The sequence below is a fragment of the Lepus europaeus genome, chromosome 13 (genome assembly GCF_033115175.1).
Source record: "Lepus europaeus isolate LE1 chromosome 13, mLepTim1.pri, whole genome shotgun sequence".
Lineage (NCBI taxonomy): Eukaryota > Metazoa > Chordata > Mammalia > Lagomorpha > Leporidae > Lepus > Lepus europaeus.
In genome coordinates, this window is record NC_084839.1 from 58,157,926 (window position 1) to 58,176,179 (window position 18,254).

Below are 18,254 nucleotides of genomic sequence, written 5' to 3' on the forward strand. Positions count from 1 at the left end.
TAAGCCCTGAAGACAAGTCTGGACCCTTGGTCTGGGGGTGGGGCCCGAGGAACTCCCGGAAGAGGCTTCCTAACCAGCCTGCACCTGCTCTCTATTTGCTTTCTGCAAGTTGCAGCCCCTCGAGACTCAAAATCCTTTCCCTTTGTGTCGTCACCAGTCTACTGATGGACTGTTCTCTGGAGACAATCCGTAGGCTGGAAGCCCATCCTCTGGATATTGTCCACGTGCACGTGAACTACACGTGTTAATAAACTTGTGCGTTTCTCTCTTGTGAATCTCTTTTGTTACATAGGTTGTTCTAACCAAGCACCTCCGAGGACTGAAGGAAAATAAAAATTTCCCCTATAATGGTCAAGGAAAGACTTCTTAGGCCTGAAGGCAGTGAGGAGTAAGCCATGTTCAGGAGGATGCTTCCAGAAGTTCATGGGAAAATGGAGTTAAAAAATAAGTTTATTTTGGTGCAAATATGTTTTGAAATCCAGACGAGTTTTTATATTATATGCATCTCCCACAAACTTTCTGAAGACCTTCATGTACCTGGTGTTACAAAGCAGAGGGAGCAGCCGTTGTAGCAGGAACTGAGAGACTGTGGCTCAGAGACATTCTGTACCGGGAGAGCTTTCTCATTCTTTTCGTGTCTGTGGCTTAATCCATTGTCTGTGTGTACCGTAGTTTAGTTGAGCAGTCTCCTACTGATGGAGATTTGGGCTTGTTGATTGCAGACAATATTGCAGTGAATAACCTAACCTTATCAAGTGGCCCTTTGCACATGAGCAAGTTTTCTGTAGAATTAGTTTCCAGAAGTGGAATTGCTAGGTATATGTACTTGTGGTTTTTTAAAATAGAGTTTGCCAAACTGTAACCAACAAGGAAGTTGTACTATTTTTGCTCTGCTGCCAACAAAATATTGACTTTTTACATATTCATTCAACAAATATTTATTGAACACCTATCATGGACCAGGTACTAGTCTAAGTGCTGAGATTTGGAGCAGAAACCACAACTTGCAAAGCATATCCTGACTCACAAAGCAGATATACGGTACCAGACTAAGCTGTGATGTGCTTTGTACATGATCATAACTCAGACTCTTAACACCGGTTTGCTCAGAGCCACAATTCCAAGGTAAAACCACAGCTACCTCCATTACTTCTGTAGTTCACAAAAGCGAACCGATCCTGGCAGAGTGCCCTATGTCTGATTCTCCTTGAAGTTCAAACTCAGAAGACAGTGAAGGAAGTCATTTTATTCAGGCTAGTGCATGGGGACAATGTTCACAAAGAGGAAGCTGTCAAAGAAGAGGAAACAGATGTATGGTTTTATGAAACAAGAGAGTCATTGAGGAAGGGTAGAGGTAGCTCTTATCTCGGGTGTATCAAGGTGAGGCTGTTCTCTGCACTTAACCTTTCAGGGATTTCTTAACCATTAGAAAAGCAATACTTTAGTATACTTTTGGTTTTTTAAAATAACAGCTTGTGATATAACTCACACACCATAAAATGAACTCATTTAAAGTATACGGTTTAGTGGATTTTGGTGAAGTCACAAAGTTATGCAAGCATCATTATTATCAGTTTTAGAACACTGAGAAACCAAACCCCATGGCCATAAGTAGCCATTCATTTCCCACTGCCCAGGTCTAGGTGACCATTAATCTACTCTCTGCCTCTGTAGATTCACCTCTTCTGGACATTTAATATAAATAAAGTCACCCAATATGGGGGCCTTTGGGACTGGTTCTAATTTTTAAAATAGATTTATTTATTTGAAAGGCAGAGTGGAGGGTGGGGGGGAGAGAGAGAGAAATTAAGATCGAGATCGAGATCTTCCATTTTTGGGTTCTGTGCCCAAATGACCACACCAGCTGGGGTTGGGCCAGGCTGAAGCCAGGAGCCAGGAACTCCATTCTGGGTCTCCCATGTGGATGCCAGGGGCCCAGTCACTTGGGCCTTCTTCCACTTCCTTGCCAGGCAATATTAGTAGAGAGCTGGATCAGAAGTGGAATAGCCAGGACTCCAGCTGACTCTCCCATATGGGACGCCAGCAAGAGGTGACTGTGCTCCAACACTGATTCTTACAGTGGCTTTTTACATTGGATAATTTATTGCTAGTAACTTTCCAAACTCTGTGACATCAGCTCCTTAAGCACCCACTCCTTACACTGCATTGTTAACAGTGAAAGTTTCTTCTGCAAGTTCAGGCTCCGACTCTGCCTGTGATTTCTGTAGCCTCTGTGCATCTGCTCATTGTTCCTCTGGTGTCAGCACATTAGGTGTCTCAGGTCCTCGTAATCTCTCTTAGTATCTTCCGACTTTTTCTTCAGTAGCCATTTTTTTCTCTTTTATCTCCTCTGCTGTTTTGTTCCTGTTGTTTCTGTTTTTTGCCCTCATTCAACATCACTGTCATCCTTGAGGTCCTTGTCCTTGCCTGCCCAGTGGTCCCCACCAGCGGTGCCACCACCCCTCACCTTCTGCACCTGGTCTTCCACAGAGATCCTGTCAGTGTCCATGTCCCAGTGTCCTGTTGCTGCTCCTGTTGCCACCCTCTAAAAGCCACATGTGAGAGCGGGAGGGGGAGAGTTAGCACACAGAGGTGAGTCACTGGATTTGCTGTCCTTAGTTGGCTTGGAGTCTGTTGTGGATTTTTTTTTAATTATACACTTCAGAGAGAGAGAGAGAGGGAGAGAGGGAGAGAAAGACAGCATGTGTGCACTCCCATCTGCTGGTCCACTCTGCAAATTCCCACAATGGCTAGGGTTGAAACCAGGAGCCAGGAACTCAATCCAGGTTTCCCACATGGGTGGCAGGAACCCAACTACTTGAGCCATCATCTCTGACTCCCAGGGTTGGCTGGAGTCAGGAGCCGGAGCTGGGACTCAAACCCACGTACCCTGATGTGGGACACAGGCTTCTGACTGGTGCCTTAACCAGTAGGCTGAATGCCTGCTCCTCACTTTGTGACTCCAAGTGTCATTTCCCTGATGGCATCTTTTCATGTGCTCATTTATTATAGTTTTAATTTGCATATCTCCTTTTGTGAATAAAGTTTGGCATCCTTGTGTAGATGTAAGGACCCTTTGTATGTTCCTTCCTATGAATTATATTCTTCATTCAGGTTTCTTTGGGGAATGTTGTTTCTCTTTTTCATGGTCCTTTCTTTTCTTTCTTGACTTTTTCACAGAACTAGCTCATGGGTTTTTTATTAAGGCCAGTTTTATGTTTGCTAACTCATTTATTTCTCCTTTATTAATCTATTCTTGCTTTCCTTAAGAATAATCTTCTCCTCCCCTACCACTCCTGTTATGCTTAATTCATTAATTTAATTTTTCATTTTATTAAGAAGTATTTTTGTATATATATATATTTCTCTGAGGACTGTTTTGGCTATATACTATGGGTTCTGAGACATACAGTTTTCACTAACTCTGTGTGTGTGTGTGTATGTATAAAGGGAAAAGAAAAAATATATATATTTATACATATAAACAAACATAGATATTATATAATATATAAATATTTAATGTAAATATATAAAATATATATAAAGGAAAAAGGCTTTTCCTTGGTTCTCTCAAGTTTGCTGCTTGGAGCCTGTGAATTAAATTGACAAAAAACTAATAGGAGGAAAGACATAGAGGTATTTTTTGTTTATTTTTTTTAAAGATTTATCTATTTATTTGAAAGAGTTACAGAGAGAGAGGGACAGAAAGAGAGAGAGAGATTTTCCATCCACTGGTTCACTCCCCAAATGGCTGCAACTCTAGAGCTGGGCTGATCTGAAGCCAGGAGCCAGGAGCTTCTTCCAGGTGTCCCACGTGGGTGCAGGGGCCCAAGGACTTGGGCCATTCTCCTCTGCTTTCCCAGGCACATTAGCAAAGAGCTGCATCAGAAGATAAAGGCCAAGTGCTAAATATTCAGATGAGAAGAACACTGCACAAAGCATTTAAGGGATCAATATTTGTTGTGTTTGATAGTATTGAATCTGCTAAGAAGTTTGTAGAGACCCCTGGCCAGAAGTACAAAGACACAGACCTGCTGATACTTTTCAAGGAAGATTATTTTGCAAAAAAAAATGAAGAAAGAAAGCAAAATAAAGTGGAAGCTAAATTAAGAGCTAAACAAGAACAAGAAGAAAAACAAAAGTTAGCAGAAGATGCTGAAATGAAATCTCTAGAAGAAAAGATTGGATGCTTGCTGAAATTTTCGGGTGACTTAGATGATCAGACCTGTAGAGAAGATTTGCACATCCTTTTCTCAAACCATGGTGAAATAAAATGGATAGACTTTGTCAGAGGAGCAAAAGAGGGAATAATTCTATTTAAAGAAAAGGCCAAGGAAGCACTAGATAAAGCCAAAGATGCAAATAATGGTAACCTACAATTAAGGAACAAAGAAGTGACTTGGGAAATACTAGAAGGAGAGGTGGAAAAAACAGCATTGAAAAAAATCATAGAAGATCAACAAGAATCATTAAACAAATGGAAGTCAAAAGGTCGCAGATTTAAAGGGAAAGGAAAGGCAAATAAAGCTGCTCCACCTGCGCCTGCTAAAGGAAAAGTAGAGTTTCAAGGGAAGAAAACAAAATTTGATAGTGATGATGAACGCAATGAAAATGGTGCAGCTGGTCCAGTGAAAAGAGCAAGAGAAGAAACAAAGAAGAACCTGCATCAAAACAACAGAAAACAGAAAATGGTGCCGGAGACCAATAGTTCAGTAAACAGAATTTTTTATTCTTCTTAATTAGCTTGTAAGCTGCTTTGTCTCTGGAAGCTTTTAAAAAGAGAACCGAACTAGGTCCACTTCAATATCCACCTGTAAGAAAGGAAAAAATTTTTGTTTAACTCGTCTTTTTTTTGTTACTCAAAAATGAGGGTGTTTTTTTTTTTATGTGTAGTTCTTTTTGTTATTCCAGACGATTCAAATATCAAAAGGAAGATTTTTCCAGAAAATTGCCTTTGTATTATGTGAAATTAATAAAATATATACTATATAAAAAAAGCAAAAAAAAAAAAAAAAAAAAAAGAAGTGGTGCAGCCGGGCCTCAAATCAGTGCCCAAATGAGATGCCAGTGCCACAGACGGCAGCTTTACCCACTACACCACAGTGCTGACCCCATATAGGTATTACCAATGTTCATATTTTTACACACATGGTGGCTTCACAAAAAGGTGAAAAATCCAGGGGCCAGTGCTGTGATGTAGCAGGTAAAGCAGCCACCTGCAGCGCTGGCGGCCCATATGGGCTTCGGTTCAATTCCCAGCTACTCCTCTTCCAATCCAGTTCTCTGTTAGTGTGCCTGGGAAAGCAGCAGAGAATGACCCAAGTGCTTGGGCCCCTCAAGGAGACCTGGAGGAAGCTCCTGGCTCTTGGCTTCAGTCTGGCCCACCTCCAGCCGTTGTGGCCACTTGGGGAGTGAATGGAAAATCTCTCTCTCTCTCTCCCCCTGTCACTCTGCCTTTCAAATAAAATAAAATAAATCTTTAAAAAAAGTGAAAAATCCAAAGAGATAACTAGACTTGAAGGTATAAATATCATTTTAATAAGGGGCAATAAATTGTAGAGAAGTAGTTAGAAGCAAAGGAGGTTTAGTTTATTATTTATTTCTTTATTTCTATTTTATTTGTTAAGGGTTTCTTTCTTTGTCTTAAAATCAGAGCTACAGAGAGAGAGAGGAAGAGACAGATCTTTCAACTGCTGGATCACTTCCAACTGCAATGGCTAGGGCTGGGCCAGGCTGAAGCCAGGAACTTCTGAATCTCCCACATGGGTGCAGGGGCCCAAACACTTGAGCCACCTTCCTCTGATTTTCCCATACCATGAGCAGGGAGCTGAATTGGAAGTGAAGCAGCTGGGATGTGAACCTGTGCCCCTATGGGATGCCGGAGCCACAGGCCGCGGCTTTACCACCCTGTGCCACAACGCTGGCCCCAAGGTTTGGGTTTTTAGAGGGGTGAAATGTGGGGAGGTGGCAAGAAATGTATAGGAGAAAGTAATGGGAAATGAGAACTGTTTATGCGGACTTATTTGGGCTCCATCTGGTGCTAATGCTCCCTTTGCTCTTCCATTCCTGGTCCAGGAGAGCAGACGTTTGACAGTGGAAATTTCCTCTACTCTGGTCAGGTCGGAGGACAGCAGAGTCCTCCGTGTCTCCTGTTTCTCATTTGCCTTCAATTCTAAGTGAGCCTTCTATCAGGGTGGCGTGTTTTGGGGTGGCATATTCTGGTTCCCTGCATTTATATCTTATTCTATGCTTTCTTCTCTTTCTGACTGAGTCAAATGGTAAGTAGGGGAGAGTTATAAATGTCCAAGTGATAAAGTCTTTTATTTTCTGATTTGCTCTTACCTTCTAATTTTACTACATTGTGGTTAGAGAATGCTATCTCTTCCTTTCGAAATTTATTGAAAATTTCAGCAAAAATTTGTTGAAAGACCAGGGTTACAGCCCGGAGGTTAGGCTGTTGCTTCTGATGCCAACATCCCATTTTGGAGCCCTGGTTCTAGTCCTGGCTGCTCCACTTGCAATCCAGCTCCCAACTAGTGCATCTGGGAAGGCAGTGAAGTTGGCCCAAGTGCTTGGGCCCCTGCTTCCCATGTGGGAGAGCCAGGTGGAGTTCTGGGCTCCTGGCTTCGGTCTGGACCAACCATAGCCTGTAGTCATTTGTGGAGTGAACCAGCAGATGGATGATCTCTCTCTCTCTCTCTCTCTGTCACTCTGATTTTCAAATAAATAAAATAAATCTTTAAGAAAAAAAGAGGGGCCAGCGCTGTGGCACAGTAGGTTAATCTTCTGCCTGCTATGCCAGCATCCCATATGGGTGCTGATTCTAGTCCTGGCTGTTCCACTTCCAATCCAGCTCTCTGCTATGGCCTGGGGAAACAGTAGAAGATGGCCCAAGCACTTGGGCCCCTGCACCCACATGGGAGACCAAGAAGAGGATTCTGGCTCCCGGCTTCACATTGGCCCAGCTCTGGCCATTGAAGCCACTTGGGGAGTGAAACAGTGGATGGAAGACCTTTCTCTGTCTCTCCTTCCTTTCACTGCCTGTAACTCTACCTGTCAAATAAATAAATAAAAATCTTAAAAAAAGAAAAGGGAAAAAAGAACTTATGGAAAAACTATATTTTAGAATTTCTTGAAGTTTTTATAACCTAGTTACTGTAGAGTCATTTAATTTTGAAAATGTCACATAGATACAAGAAAATAAGTACATTTATTTTTCAGATGATAAATTTGAGACATACATATAAAGCATCTCTATTTTTAAAACTGTCTTATTTAGTTTTACCTTATGACAATGGCCAAAAAGAAAGGTAAAATGATCTCCATTACTGGTGTATTACCCTTTGTATTTCCTCTAGTTTTTGTTTATTAACATATGCTACTTGATACAGATATAGAATATAATTTTTGTGGGGCAAGCATTTACTCTAGCATCCTCATTCCTTCCTTCGAGTGAGAGAGAGAGGGGTAGAGACAGAAAAAGCGAGATCTTCCATCTGTTGACTCACAATGACTAGGGTTGGACCAGGTCAAAGCCAGGAGCACAGAACTCCATCCACATCTCCCACATGGATAAGAGGAGCACAGGCACTTGGGCCATCCTCTGCTGCTTTCCCAGGCTCATTAGCAGGGAACTGGATTGGAAGTCAAGTAGCCAAACTCAAATGTACTCAGCTTGAGGACGATGGCATCACAAGAGGCAGCTTAACTCACTGCACTACAATGCTAGCCTGTTTTCAATCTTTCTTAATTCTTTTGTTTTATGGCTAGATTTTACTTTGTGATTTGATATGAAAATGGCTATTAAAAGATGGTTTTGATCTACTTACTGATGTGACAGCTTTGTTTTTGTTGTCTTTTTGCTGCTGTTTCTGTGTTTTTAGTGATGATTTGAAAGGTTTGTAATTTTTTAAAGATTTATGAAGAGAGAAGGAGAGGCAGAGAGAGAGGTCTTCCATCTACTGGTTCATTCCCCAATTGGCCGCAACAACCGGAGCTGAGTCCATCCAAAGCCAGGAGCCAGGAGCTTCCTCCGGGTCTCCCATGTGGGTGCAGGGGCCCAAGGATTTGGGCCATCTTCTGCTTTCCCAGGCCTTAGCAGAGAGCTGGATCAGATATAGAGCAGCCGGGTCTTGAACCAGCGCCCATACGGGATGCTGGCACTGCAGGCAGTGGCTTTACCTGCTACGCCACAGCACCGGCCCCGATAGGTTTGTATTTTTGTTCTAGTAGTTTATTGCCTTGTTTAAAAAATAATATTCAGAAAATGGTAAAGGCATGACTGTTGTATAGCTACAAGAATGAACATGAATATGTGTTAAAGATTTCATTTTACTCCTTAATTAGCAAGGGAACAAGGCAGGTGTTATTACTAGTTCAAAGGAGAAAGTAAAAGGCACACACATTTAAGTGGAATAAAGAGATTGCATTACATACAGAGGCAAACTGGTTTTTCCACAAGGGGAAGGAAAGTCAAAGGAAACTCTACCAGATAATACAGTGTTTGAGTATCTATCAGTTACCTACCATTTACAAAGAAATGCAAAATAGCTCAAAGACAATGAGCAGGGCTAGAATCTGATGGAATCTGATAGGGATGTGCTACAGAAGGTTGCAGGTTCCCACTGAAGTACAGTTTCTTTCTGCAGTCTTAGTAATTAAATAAGACTTAGTCCATGGTGGTGACGACAGTGCTCCCTCTCTTTAGACATGTCTATCAATTTTCTATGTGTTGGGGGGTGAGTTGTTCTTTCCAATTTCCCTGGGACTTTCTGGCTTCAGTGTCAAAAGTCCCAAGCCCAAGAGAGCCCTGTGGTCCCTGGAAAACCAGGATAATGGGTCACCCTCATTTTCCATGGCAAGCAATGATGGGATTGTTACTGCTCCTCTTTCTTCTTCCCTTCTGAGAAATCTCTTTCTGTAACAGTGGTAGGCAAGTTTGCACCTGAAGAAGTTCACCTCTAGAAACTCTAATGGGTCTGTGGCTTGGGCATTCAGGATTTTTTTTTTTTAAAGTTATTTAGGTAATTCTAAGGTTTGTTGGGCATTGCCTAAAATCTCCATTACAATATGGCGCCTGGCGGATGTTCGAGGGGCGTGTCTGCAGCTGCTGTGGTTAAGTTGGTTAAGCTAGGTAAGATCAGACCATGGGCAGGGATTGGTCCGCTTTAGTTCCGGACACGTGGACAGTGCATGATCCCTATACTTTACTTAATGTGCTCCTGTGCATGGTCCACCCATGCCTGCATGACCTTTTCTCTGATTGGCTCCCCTACTGCGCATGTCTTTCGTAAGCTTTATAAGCCTGCACACTTCTTCAATAAAGCGGTTCCTGCTTCGACAGAACTCACGGGTGCTTGTGGTATGTTCATTACCTGTTGACCTTACCTCTCCCGTTCGCCTTGTTGGGGAGTGCCTGTAGTGGCCCCTGCTGGTCAGGGGCCAGCCTAGGGCTTGAGACCCCGACAAAAGTTTAGCCAAACTTGAGAGCCACTGAAATGTACAGATATAGAACCATCTCCAAGATAGACTGAAGGCAGACTAGGGTGTATAGTACACCAGCACTATGTAGAAAATGGTAAAGAACAAGGAAATATTTATACACTTGCTAGTGTATACATAAACCAGCTCAGGAAGGACACAGAAGGAAGTGTCAACAGTGGCTGCTGCCAGGCACATGGCCTGGGGAGTGGCCAGGAGATTTTCCACCATGCACTCTCATCCAAGTACTAACCAGGCCTAACAATCCTGCTTAACTTCTGAGATGAGACAAGATCTGGTGCATTGCCATAGATTCCACTGTGTACTCTCAAAAAATAAAATAAAATATTGAGAGGGAGAGCAATATAGAGCTGCCATTCACTGATTCACTCCCCCAGTGCCTGCACCAGCCAGGACTGGGCCAGGCTGAAGCGGAGAGCTGGGGAATCTCCATCTGTTCCATAGCTGGCAGGGACTCATGCACGTGAGCCATTACCTGCTACACCCAGAGTGCCCATCAGCAGAAAGCTGAAATCAGGAAAAGCCGGGACTTGAACCCAAGGTACTCCAATATGCTGTGCAGGCATAGAGAGGTAGGTAGATATTTTTAAGATATATTTTTAAAGATATATTTATTTGAAAGTCAGTGTTATAAAGAGAGGGGAAGAAACAGAAGAAATTAAGAGATATCTTCCATCCACTGGTTCATTCCCCAGATGGTTACAATAGCCAGGGGTGGGCCAGGCCAAACCCAGGAGCTTCATCTAGGTCTCCCACATAGGTGGCAGGGTCCCAAAGACCTGGGCCATCCTCTGCTGCTTTCCCAGGCACCTTAGCAGGGAGCTGGATTGGAAGTGGAGCAGCTGGGACTTGAACTAGCACCCGTATGGCATATTGCTGCTGCAAAAGGCAGCTTAACCCTCTGTGCCGCAGTGCCAGCCCCTAAGCACTTACCCACTGTGTACTCTTGACCCTGTAAATCTATTATCTATTTAACATTTCTACCTCAGGGTTGGCATTGTGGCATAATGGGTTAAGTCACCGCCTGCAATGCTAGCATCCCATATGAGCACTGATTCAAGTCCCAGCTGCTTCAATTTGGATCCAGGTCTCTGCTAACGTGCATGGGAAAGCAGTGGAAGATGGCCCAAGTGCTTGGGTCCCTGCACTCAGGTGGGAGACCTGGAAGACACTCCTGGCTCCTGGCTCCGGCCTGGCCCAGCCCTGGCCACTGTGGCCATCTGGGGATGAACCTTTCTCTCTCTCTCTCACTCTACCTCTCTCTCACTCTACCTTCCAAATAAATAAAAACAAATCTTTAAAAAAACATTTCTGGCCGGCGCTGTGGCTTAACAGGCTAATCCTCCGCCTTGCAGCGCCGGCACACTGGGTTCTAGTCCCAGTTGGGGCGCCGGATTCTATCCCAGTTGCCCCTCTTCCAGGCCAGCTCTCTGCTATGGCCCGGGAGTGCAGTGGAGGATGGCCCAGGTCCTTGGGCATTGCACTCGCATGGGAGACCGGGAGAAGCGCCTGGCTCCTGGCTTCACATCAGCACGATGTGCCGGCCGTAGCAGCCATTGGACGGTGAGCCAACGGCAAAAAGGAAGACCTTTCTCTCTGTCTCTCTCTCTCACTATCCACTCTGCCTGTCAAAAAAAAAAAAAAAAATTTCTACCCTTGGGCTGGGTGTTTGGCCTCTGGGTTAAGTCGCCACTTGGGATGCCTGCATCCCACATGGAAGTGCCTGGGTTTCAGTTTGAGTCCCAGCTCTGCCTCCAATTTATTCAAAATTAGAAAAAAAGATTTTTAAAATTCTGCCTCTTTAATCTGGAAAAAACACTCAGTACCCTGAAAAGGTAGTTACATAGTTGAATGCACAGTATGATCTCTTTCAGTTTTTAAAAGCTCCCAAACCACATAAATTTTTAAAAAGCTGGGCACAGAAAACATTTCCTAATGAAGGAAATTTTAAAAATATGCATACAGTGGGGGGACTTGCAGCGCTGGAACCACGGGTCTTCTATTTCCTTGTAAAAAATGTGAAACGTAGTCATTATTTTTATAAGATAAAAACCAGAGAGAAACCTCATGCTCCCATTTTATCTCGAGGCAGCCTCTGCTCCGTTGCAAGGAGGCGGCTCCGTGTGCCCTCCGCACTTCCTGCCTGTGCCACGTGGGGTCTTCTCTTCCGGCTCAAGAGGAAGCCGGCCGCTCCCGACCGCGGGGCCAGTGCTGCTTGGGCAGACTCTACCGATTGCCTACTGCAAGAACCACCGTGTTAGGCTGAGGGGTGGAGGGCAAAAAATGAGCGGACAGGTCCCTGCCCGCGAGGTCCTGTCTAGGATGGCAGCCAGGACACACGCAGAGGCAGGCCTGGTCCTAATGTTGGTGGGGCCGGGAGCAGAGCAGCAGCAGAGGTTCTAGCAAAGAGTTACGTACAGAGAAGCTGTAACTGAAGCACACGAGCTGTCAACTAAAATACTGTCTACGTCATAAATGTAACTCCACAGTGCTTGGGAAAGGCCAGGTTGAAGACCAGAGTTCCGCCCACTCCTTGGCACTCTGTGCTTGTGTGCGGCTGTGGCAGCCAGCTTCTACCAAGGCTCTCAGGGACCCCATCGAGTGTATTTACATCCTGTGGCATCCCACCTCTTGAGCGCCTGTGAAACCTGGGAGGTGGTCCCCGCAGCAGCTGGGAGGCCGGAGGAGCCGCAGCGGCCAGGCAGCCCTGCTTCGCCAAGGCTCTGGGCGCCGCGACCTGCAGGCACCCGGCACAAGCCCTCCCCGCTGCCAGGACGCCCAAGAGCAAGGTCAGCTCTGCCCAAGGGGTGGTGGGCGAGGTTGTCCGCAAAGCCCAAGGAGGCCTTCTCACGAGCCTGAGAGCCTGTGAGGACCCCGGTTCCTAAGCCACAGAAACTGTACGATAGCAAATATGTGCTGTTTGCAATCAGTTGATGGTGGTTTATGCACGGTAATGGGGAGTCAATGTAATGGCCCTGTTGGAGGAGTGGCCTTCAGCTCTGGTCCCCACTTAGTGACTGGCTCACTTTTCTTCTCACCCGTGCCTCTTCTAGAACCCGGAGGGCCTCACGTTCACCTCGGTAGACACCCCAGCCCTCTCATAAGTTCTGCCCTTCCCCCACTGCACGCTCAGATGTAGGTCTGGGGGTGCACACACTCAGTGCCACCCATGAAAGCGGTGCTGCCTTTGCTGGGATGAACCAGGAGACAACCCATGCAAGCCCTAGAACGGTTCAGGATGCAAGAAACTCCAGGGTCCTAGGTGCTCAGAGCCCTCCCAAGGAGTCCCCGCATGGACTCTCCACCCCACTGAAAAGGGTATGGCTAGAGAAAGGGCAGAGCAAGCGCACTTGGGCACAGGGACAAGGCCAGGGACCCTTTTCCTGGGTGGAAGCCAGCAATGAACAGGTGAGGAGCAACAGCTGAGGGCAGGTGGGTTGGATCAGACCAGAGCAGGGAGCTGCAGCTGTGGGTTGGGCTAGACTGCAGAAGTGGGAGGGCACAGAGAGCCTGGGACATGACCCATCTCCAGCAAGGCTGCAGGGCTAGCCCCAGGTGGCCCCCAGGCTGCCCCTCCAGAGAGGAGGAGCTGGGGCCAGGCACTCAGATGCACCTGTGCCTTCTGGCCTCTGTGCTGTGCTGTGTGACTCCAGTCTCGTTACCTATACTCTGAGTCTCAGCTTGCATGAGGCGAGTGAGAGAAGTTATCCCCTGGGTTTGTGGGAGTGGCAGGGCGTGGGGAATGCCAGCTAAGGACATACTGCATGTCGGCCACTATTAAGGAGGCTGAGGCCCAGGGTGGATGACTCATGTCTGTTGCCTGTGCTCCTTGCCTTGGCTCGCAGGGCGGAGGGAGAAGGGAGGAGGGGGCTTTTGTTGCTAGGATTCTTGTGGCTCAGAAAGTGTCTACAGGGACTTGCAGACTGCGTGATCCTAACCCTTCACCACACAAGGCTGTGGAAGGCACCAGGCTCTGAGACGCCTCGATCCCCCATCTCTCCTGGCTCACCTTTGAGAGCACGGGGCCGCAGCCCCAACACACCTGAGCACGTTAGAACGCAAACTCTCAGCTCCTTGCAGACTTTCCCATGGAGTCAGAATCTTGGGTCCTGAATGCTCTTTGGTGACGTTTCCTTGCTAAGCATTGAGAGCCACTGGGTGGGCGTGGGGGGCTCAGCCCAGACTCCACAGGCACTCTGTGCTGTTGTAGGAAGCCTCATGGGCTGGGCTCTGGGGTCTCTGGCCTGGATCTGTGCTGGCCTCAACCACGCAGCTCCCCTTTTATAGGCACTGTGTGTTCTCTGGGAACGGCTGCTCCCTTCTTACCCACTGGAGTCTGGAAACTGTAGGGCTGGGGGCACTGCAAAATTGTTCCAAGAGCAGGAAGAAAGCTTTCGGCTCTCTTCCTTAGTCCCCTCCTGACCTCCCACAGTGTTTTTCAATTTGCTCATTAATGTCAAGCCCTTTCCAGTGTGGGGACACAGGCAAGGGGAACGCAGACCCTCATGGGTTTGTTCCCCGGGGCCCCTGCCAGGGACTGCAGCTTACAGGGCGGCCTCTGAGCTCTGGCAGGGGGCAGTGATTGCGGCTGCAGGGAGAAGGCAGTGCGGCTGGCATGAGCAGGTACGCAGGGAGACTGGCGACGGCGTTTGGAAATTTCCTCCCACTTCAGCCCCAGCCTGCACCTGAACTGTAGCCATACATTTCTGTGTAATCTCTTCTGACAACTGGGAGGGGGAAAGTCCATGAGGCTAACCCAATTACAGTAAAAGAGAGCTCTGGCTGCTCCCTGTTGCCAAGGTGAACACAAGGGCATCCCCAGGCAGGGATGTGGCACGGCAGGACCAGCGGGCTGCCAGCACAGAGAGTGCTCTGCTCCTGCATCCTGGGATGTTTTTGCTTCGTGACAAAAGGTGGCTGTCACTCTTTGGCAGTGCCAATCAGGGAGGTGAAGGGAACTGAGTGGATTGGCTCCCTCTGCCCCCCTAGCTGGGCTTGGGACCCTGCAGCCCTGGCAGAGTTGCTCATGGGTAAGAGCCCTGGCTGGGAGTCAGACAAGCTGGGGTCTCTGGTGCACTGTCCTGTTGTGTGGCCTCTCTCTGGGGCTCAGCGTTCTCTTCTGTAAGTAAGGGTGCTAAGTGACGTCATCCCCCATGCCTTCTCCCTGACTTAACATTCCATGTGATTAAGGATTTAGAAAAGATGTCTCGGTCAAGACTGTCAGTTGTACAGGAAGAGCAGAAAGAACACAGGGCAGAGGGGATATACTCTGAAAGAGGGTTGGGGTTGCGAAGTGACAGGCTAAAATTTGAGTTTGGGTCATGCTTCTTCTAGGCAGTGAGGAAGTCATTGGAGCGTCTTGAGAGGGGACAGAGCCAGGTGGGCATTTGGTGCAGAGGCTGAGTTGCTGCTTGGGAAGCCTGTAGCCCATACTGCTTGGGTTCAAATCCTGGCTCCACTCTTCATTCCAGCTTCCCCTTAATGTGTACCCTGGGAGGCGGCAGGTGATGGCTCAAGTGCTTGAGTCTCTGACAGCCACATGTGAGACCTGAATGGAGTTCTGGGCTCCCAGCTTCAGCCTGGCCCAGCAAATGTTTTGAGCATTTGGGGAGTGAACTGATAGATGGGAGATCTCTCTGTCTCCCCTGCCTTTCAAATAAATAAGATTGTGTTTTTTAAAAAAAAAAAAGGCAAAGAGATATGTTTAGAGCTGGATCATGCTTAGAAGAATTGCAAATGGAAACCAAAGCCAGTTAGGTGGCTACACGCACGCACGCACACAGACACACACACACACACAGCCTCCCTCCCAAGAGGCCGTCCTCATTCCCACTGCCACTCCCAGCATGCTAAGAGAGCTCATCATCTTGCTTTCCTGTGCCACTGTCAGACCTGCACATTTTTCCAATCAGGTGGGTGGGGACTGCATTCCACTGTCAAATACCCTTTTGGACACTTACTGGATGTTTATGTTTCCTCTTCCATGAGTTTGCTGTTCAGTTTCTTGTCTATTTTTAAGCAAATCCTTTCCCCTATAGATCCTAGATGCTCACCTCTTGCCAGTTGGGTGCAATGCATAATATATTTTCCAAGTTTCTCCCTTGTCATTTAATTTTGGTAATTATGGTAACTTTGGAAAAGTAATCATAGATAACTGTACTTTACCAACATTTTCACTTGTGGGTTGTCCTTTGGTATCTTTTTTAAAAAAAAAAACACAAAAACCCTCAACACTCATATCATAGAGCTATTTGCCTTTATTTTCTAAAAATTTTAATGCTTTCCTTTTACCTTGCAGCCTTTGATCCACAATGAATGTGTTTTTGTGTATGGCATCGCAAGGTAAGGATCTAGTTTTCCCTTTTTCCACATGGATACCCACTGGACTCAGCACTGTGTATTGAGCCAAGCGTGACTCTGCTGCCTGAGGCCAGGACAAGAGTGAGACAAGCAAGGCACCTGCTCTCTCAGGGTCATGCAAGTTCAAGGCCAGCAGCTGAGAGCCAGTACCTGCCTTGCCTCACCCGATCCCAGCCCTGCTGCTCCTCTCCCCTTGCGGGAACCCAGCCCAGAGTGGGAAGGCAGCTCTTGCCACCAACAGTCCCCAACACAAGAGACTAGGGCCTTCTGTCCAGGAATGTGGACTCCTGATATGGAAGAACATTGGTGAAGAAGGAACAGAAGGAGCCCTGGAGTCTCCTCTCAGCTCTGGCTGCAGAAGGCAAGGGCTGGGATTACCAGGGTGGCCTCTGACAGTGGGGCACAGGGACTTTGCACCCTGGGAAGGGGCTGGTAGAGCCTTCATAGTTTTCCAAGGTTGTGGGAGAGGCGGGGGCAGGAGACTGGAACACACAGGGCCTTTCCTACCCTGTGTCGTGAGTGGACCTTTCAGGGCCTGGTACCTATGGGTTGTATCCATTGCTTTCTCCATAAAATATGAGAGGTCCCTCAGAAAGTTTAAGTTACTGTGTAGGCATGAACTTGGATAACAGTGGAAGTAAAGAAAATGGTTCTTTTAAGCCATCTTTAATTACATCTGGGAGAAAATCTAGCATAGCAAGTACTACCTCCAACACTTGATAATCCCCTCTGGCAACCAACCGAGACAGGGCCTCAGGCTCTGGAGCCTTGGGGGGCTGCGTATTGTATTTGTATGTTGTATTTGATCACCTTGCTTTGCTTTCATTGTGCTGGGAGAGTTTGTTTTCTATTCTGACAATTTGCTATTAAGGATACTGATAGGACTAGAGTCTTTCCTTTTAAATTCATTTATTTCAGCAAAAAATGTTTGCCTTCTGTATGCAAAATCATATTTGTTTGGATGTACATCATTTGAATTAAAAAATGTAGGCAAGGGTGGGGTGCAGGTGTGTGGCCAGCAGGATGTGCTACTCGGGACACCCACATCCAATGCTGGAGTGCATGAGTCCCAGTCCTGGCTCTGCTCTCTTCCAGCTCCCTGCTAATACACACCCTGGAGGCAGCAGGTGATGGCTCAAGTAGTCGGGTCCCTGCCACCCATGCGAGAGACCCAAGGTAATTCTTGGTTCCTGGCTTTGGCCCAGCCCAAATGTTTTGGGCATTTGAGGGAGTGAACCACTGATCTCCCCCTCCCCTCCTTCTGCCACTCTTTCAAATAAGTAAATAAATAAGAAAACATCAAAAACAACAAAGAGGTCTGAGGAGGGAAGGTCACCAAAATGTTGATGGTGGTTATCTCAGAGGGGTACGATTGCAGGTGGTTTTTCTCTTCCTTGTACTGTTTTGAATTTGCATTATTTTACCAATCAGAAGAGAGCTGTTTTGACTATGGCTAAAGGAACCTATATTTAAGGGAATATATTAAATAAACAACAATACAAGAGATGTATTTGTCAACTAACAGGAAACCCAGCCAGAATGGTGGCTCAGTGAGAGCGTAGGCCTTGCTCTGGGAGCCTGGGAGGCACAGGGAATGCCAAGAGCGGCCTCCCGGAGAGCTCTGGCTGCCTCCAGCGAAGCCCAGCTCGGTCCTCCGTGGTGGGCAGAGGAGTCCGACTCAGAGTCTTGGTTTAATCAGGGAACTTGTTGACCATTTAGTGAAATTGGGGCCGAGTTTCTGCGGCTTGTGGACACGAGGACACAAGGGAGTGCTGCTCCGTGAATAGCCTGTTGTACCTGAGCTGCCCAAAGAGACTGCCAGCTCTTGCCAAGGTCATGGCCCTGCCCCCTCCCCCAGGGCGGGCATGATTGAACAGCCACCATGAGGCAAAGGATTCCTGAGGTGTGGCCTTGGGAACCCCAGACTCAGTGCCCTCAGGAAAAGGCTTGGTCAGCGTGCACACCCACAAGTTACTATTTAACCTTGCACTGGGCCAGCACAGCTGACGGCAGCAAGAAGCCCAAGATTGATCTCAGGTCTTCCTCAAGGGCTTACCTGGCTTCTGGGTTTGACTACTGTTTGGGGCGTCTGGTGTGTGGGTTGGATAACAGTGCCTGCCAGTCCTGAGAGGATCCCAGCCAAGGAGCTACTTCTCACAGGACAAGGCAGTCACAGTCCCCGCCCTCCCGGCCACGGCCCCCTGGGGGAGGCAGAGGGGCCGTGGCAGGTGGCAAGAGCTGTGACGCCAAGGAGTGGACCCGCAGCAGCTATCTTTAGCAGGGTGCTTGGGCGGGAGGTATTAGATGGAGATGCAGAGGGAGAGTTTGCCAGGTAGAGAGAGCTAGAGTGGAGCAGCCCGGGAAAGAGGACCCCAGGGCAGCAGAGGGCTCCG

The 18,254-nt window shown here is 47.2% G+C and overlaps 1 protein-coding gene across 1 annotated transcript in view; it reads left to right on the top strand.

Moving 5' to 3' along the window:
• LOC133772341 (lupus La protein-like) overlaps positions 1-4,873 on the top strand; it is a 31,481-nt gene extending 26,608 nt beyond the window's left edge. Inside the window, 2 exon segments of the mRNA XM_062208838.1 lie at positions 3,873-4,647; positions 4,650-4,873. Of these exon segments, the coding sequence (XP_062064822.1) occupies positions 3,873-4,647; positions 4,650-4,708 (834 nt within the window). The 3' untranslated portion in view covers positions 4,709-4,873.
• The last annotated feature ends 13,381 nt before the right edge of the window (positions 4,874-18,254 follow it).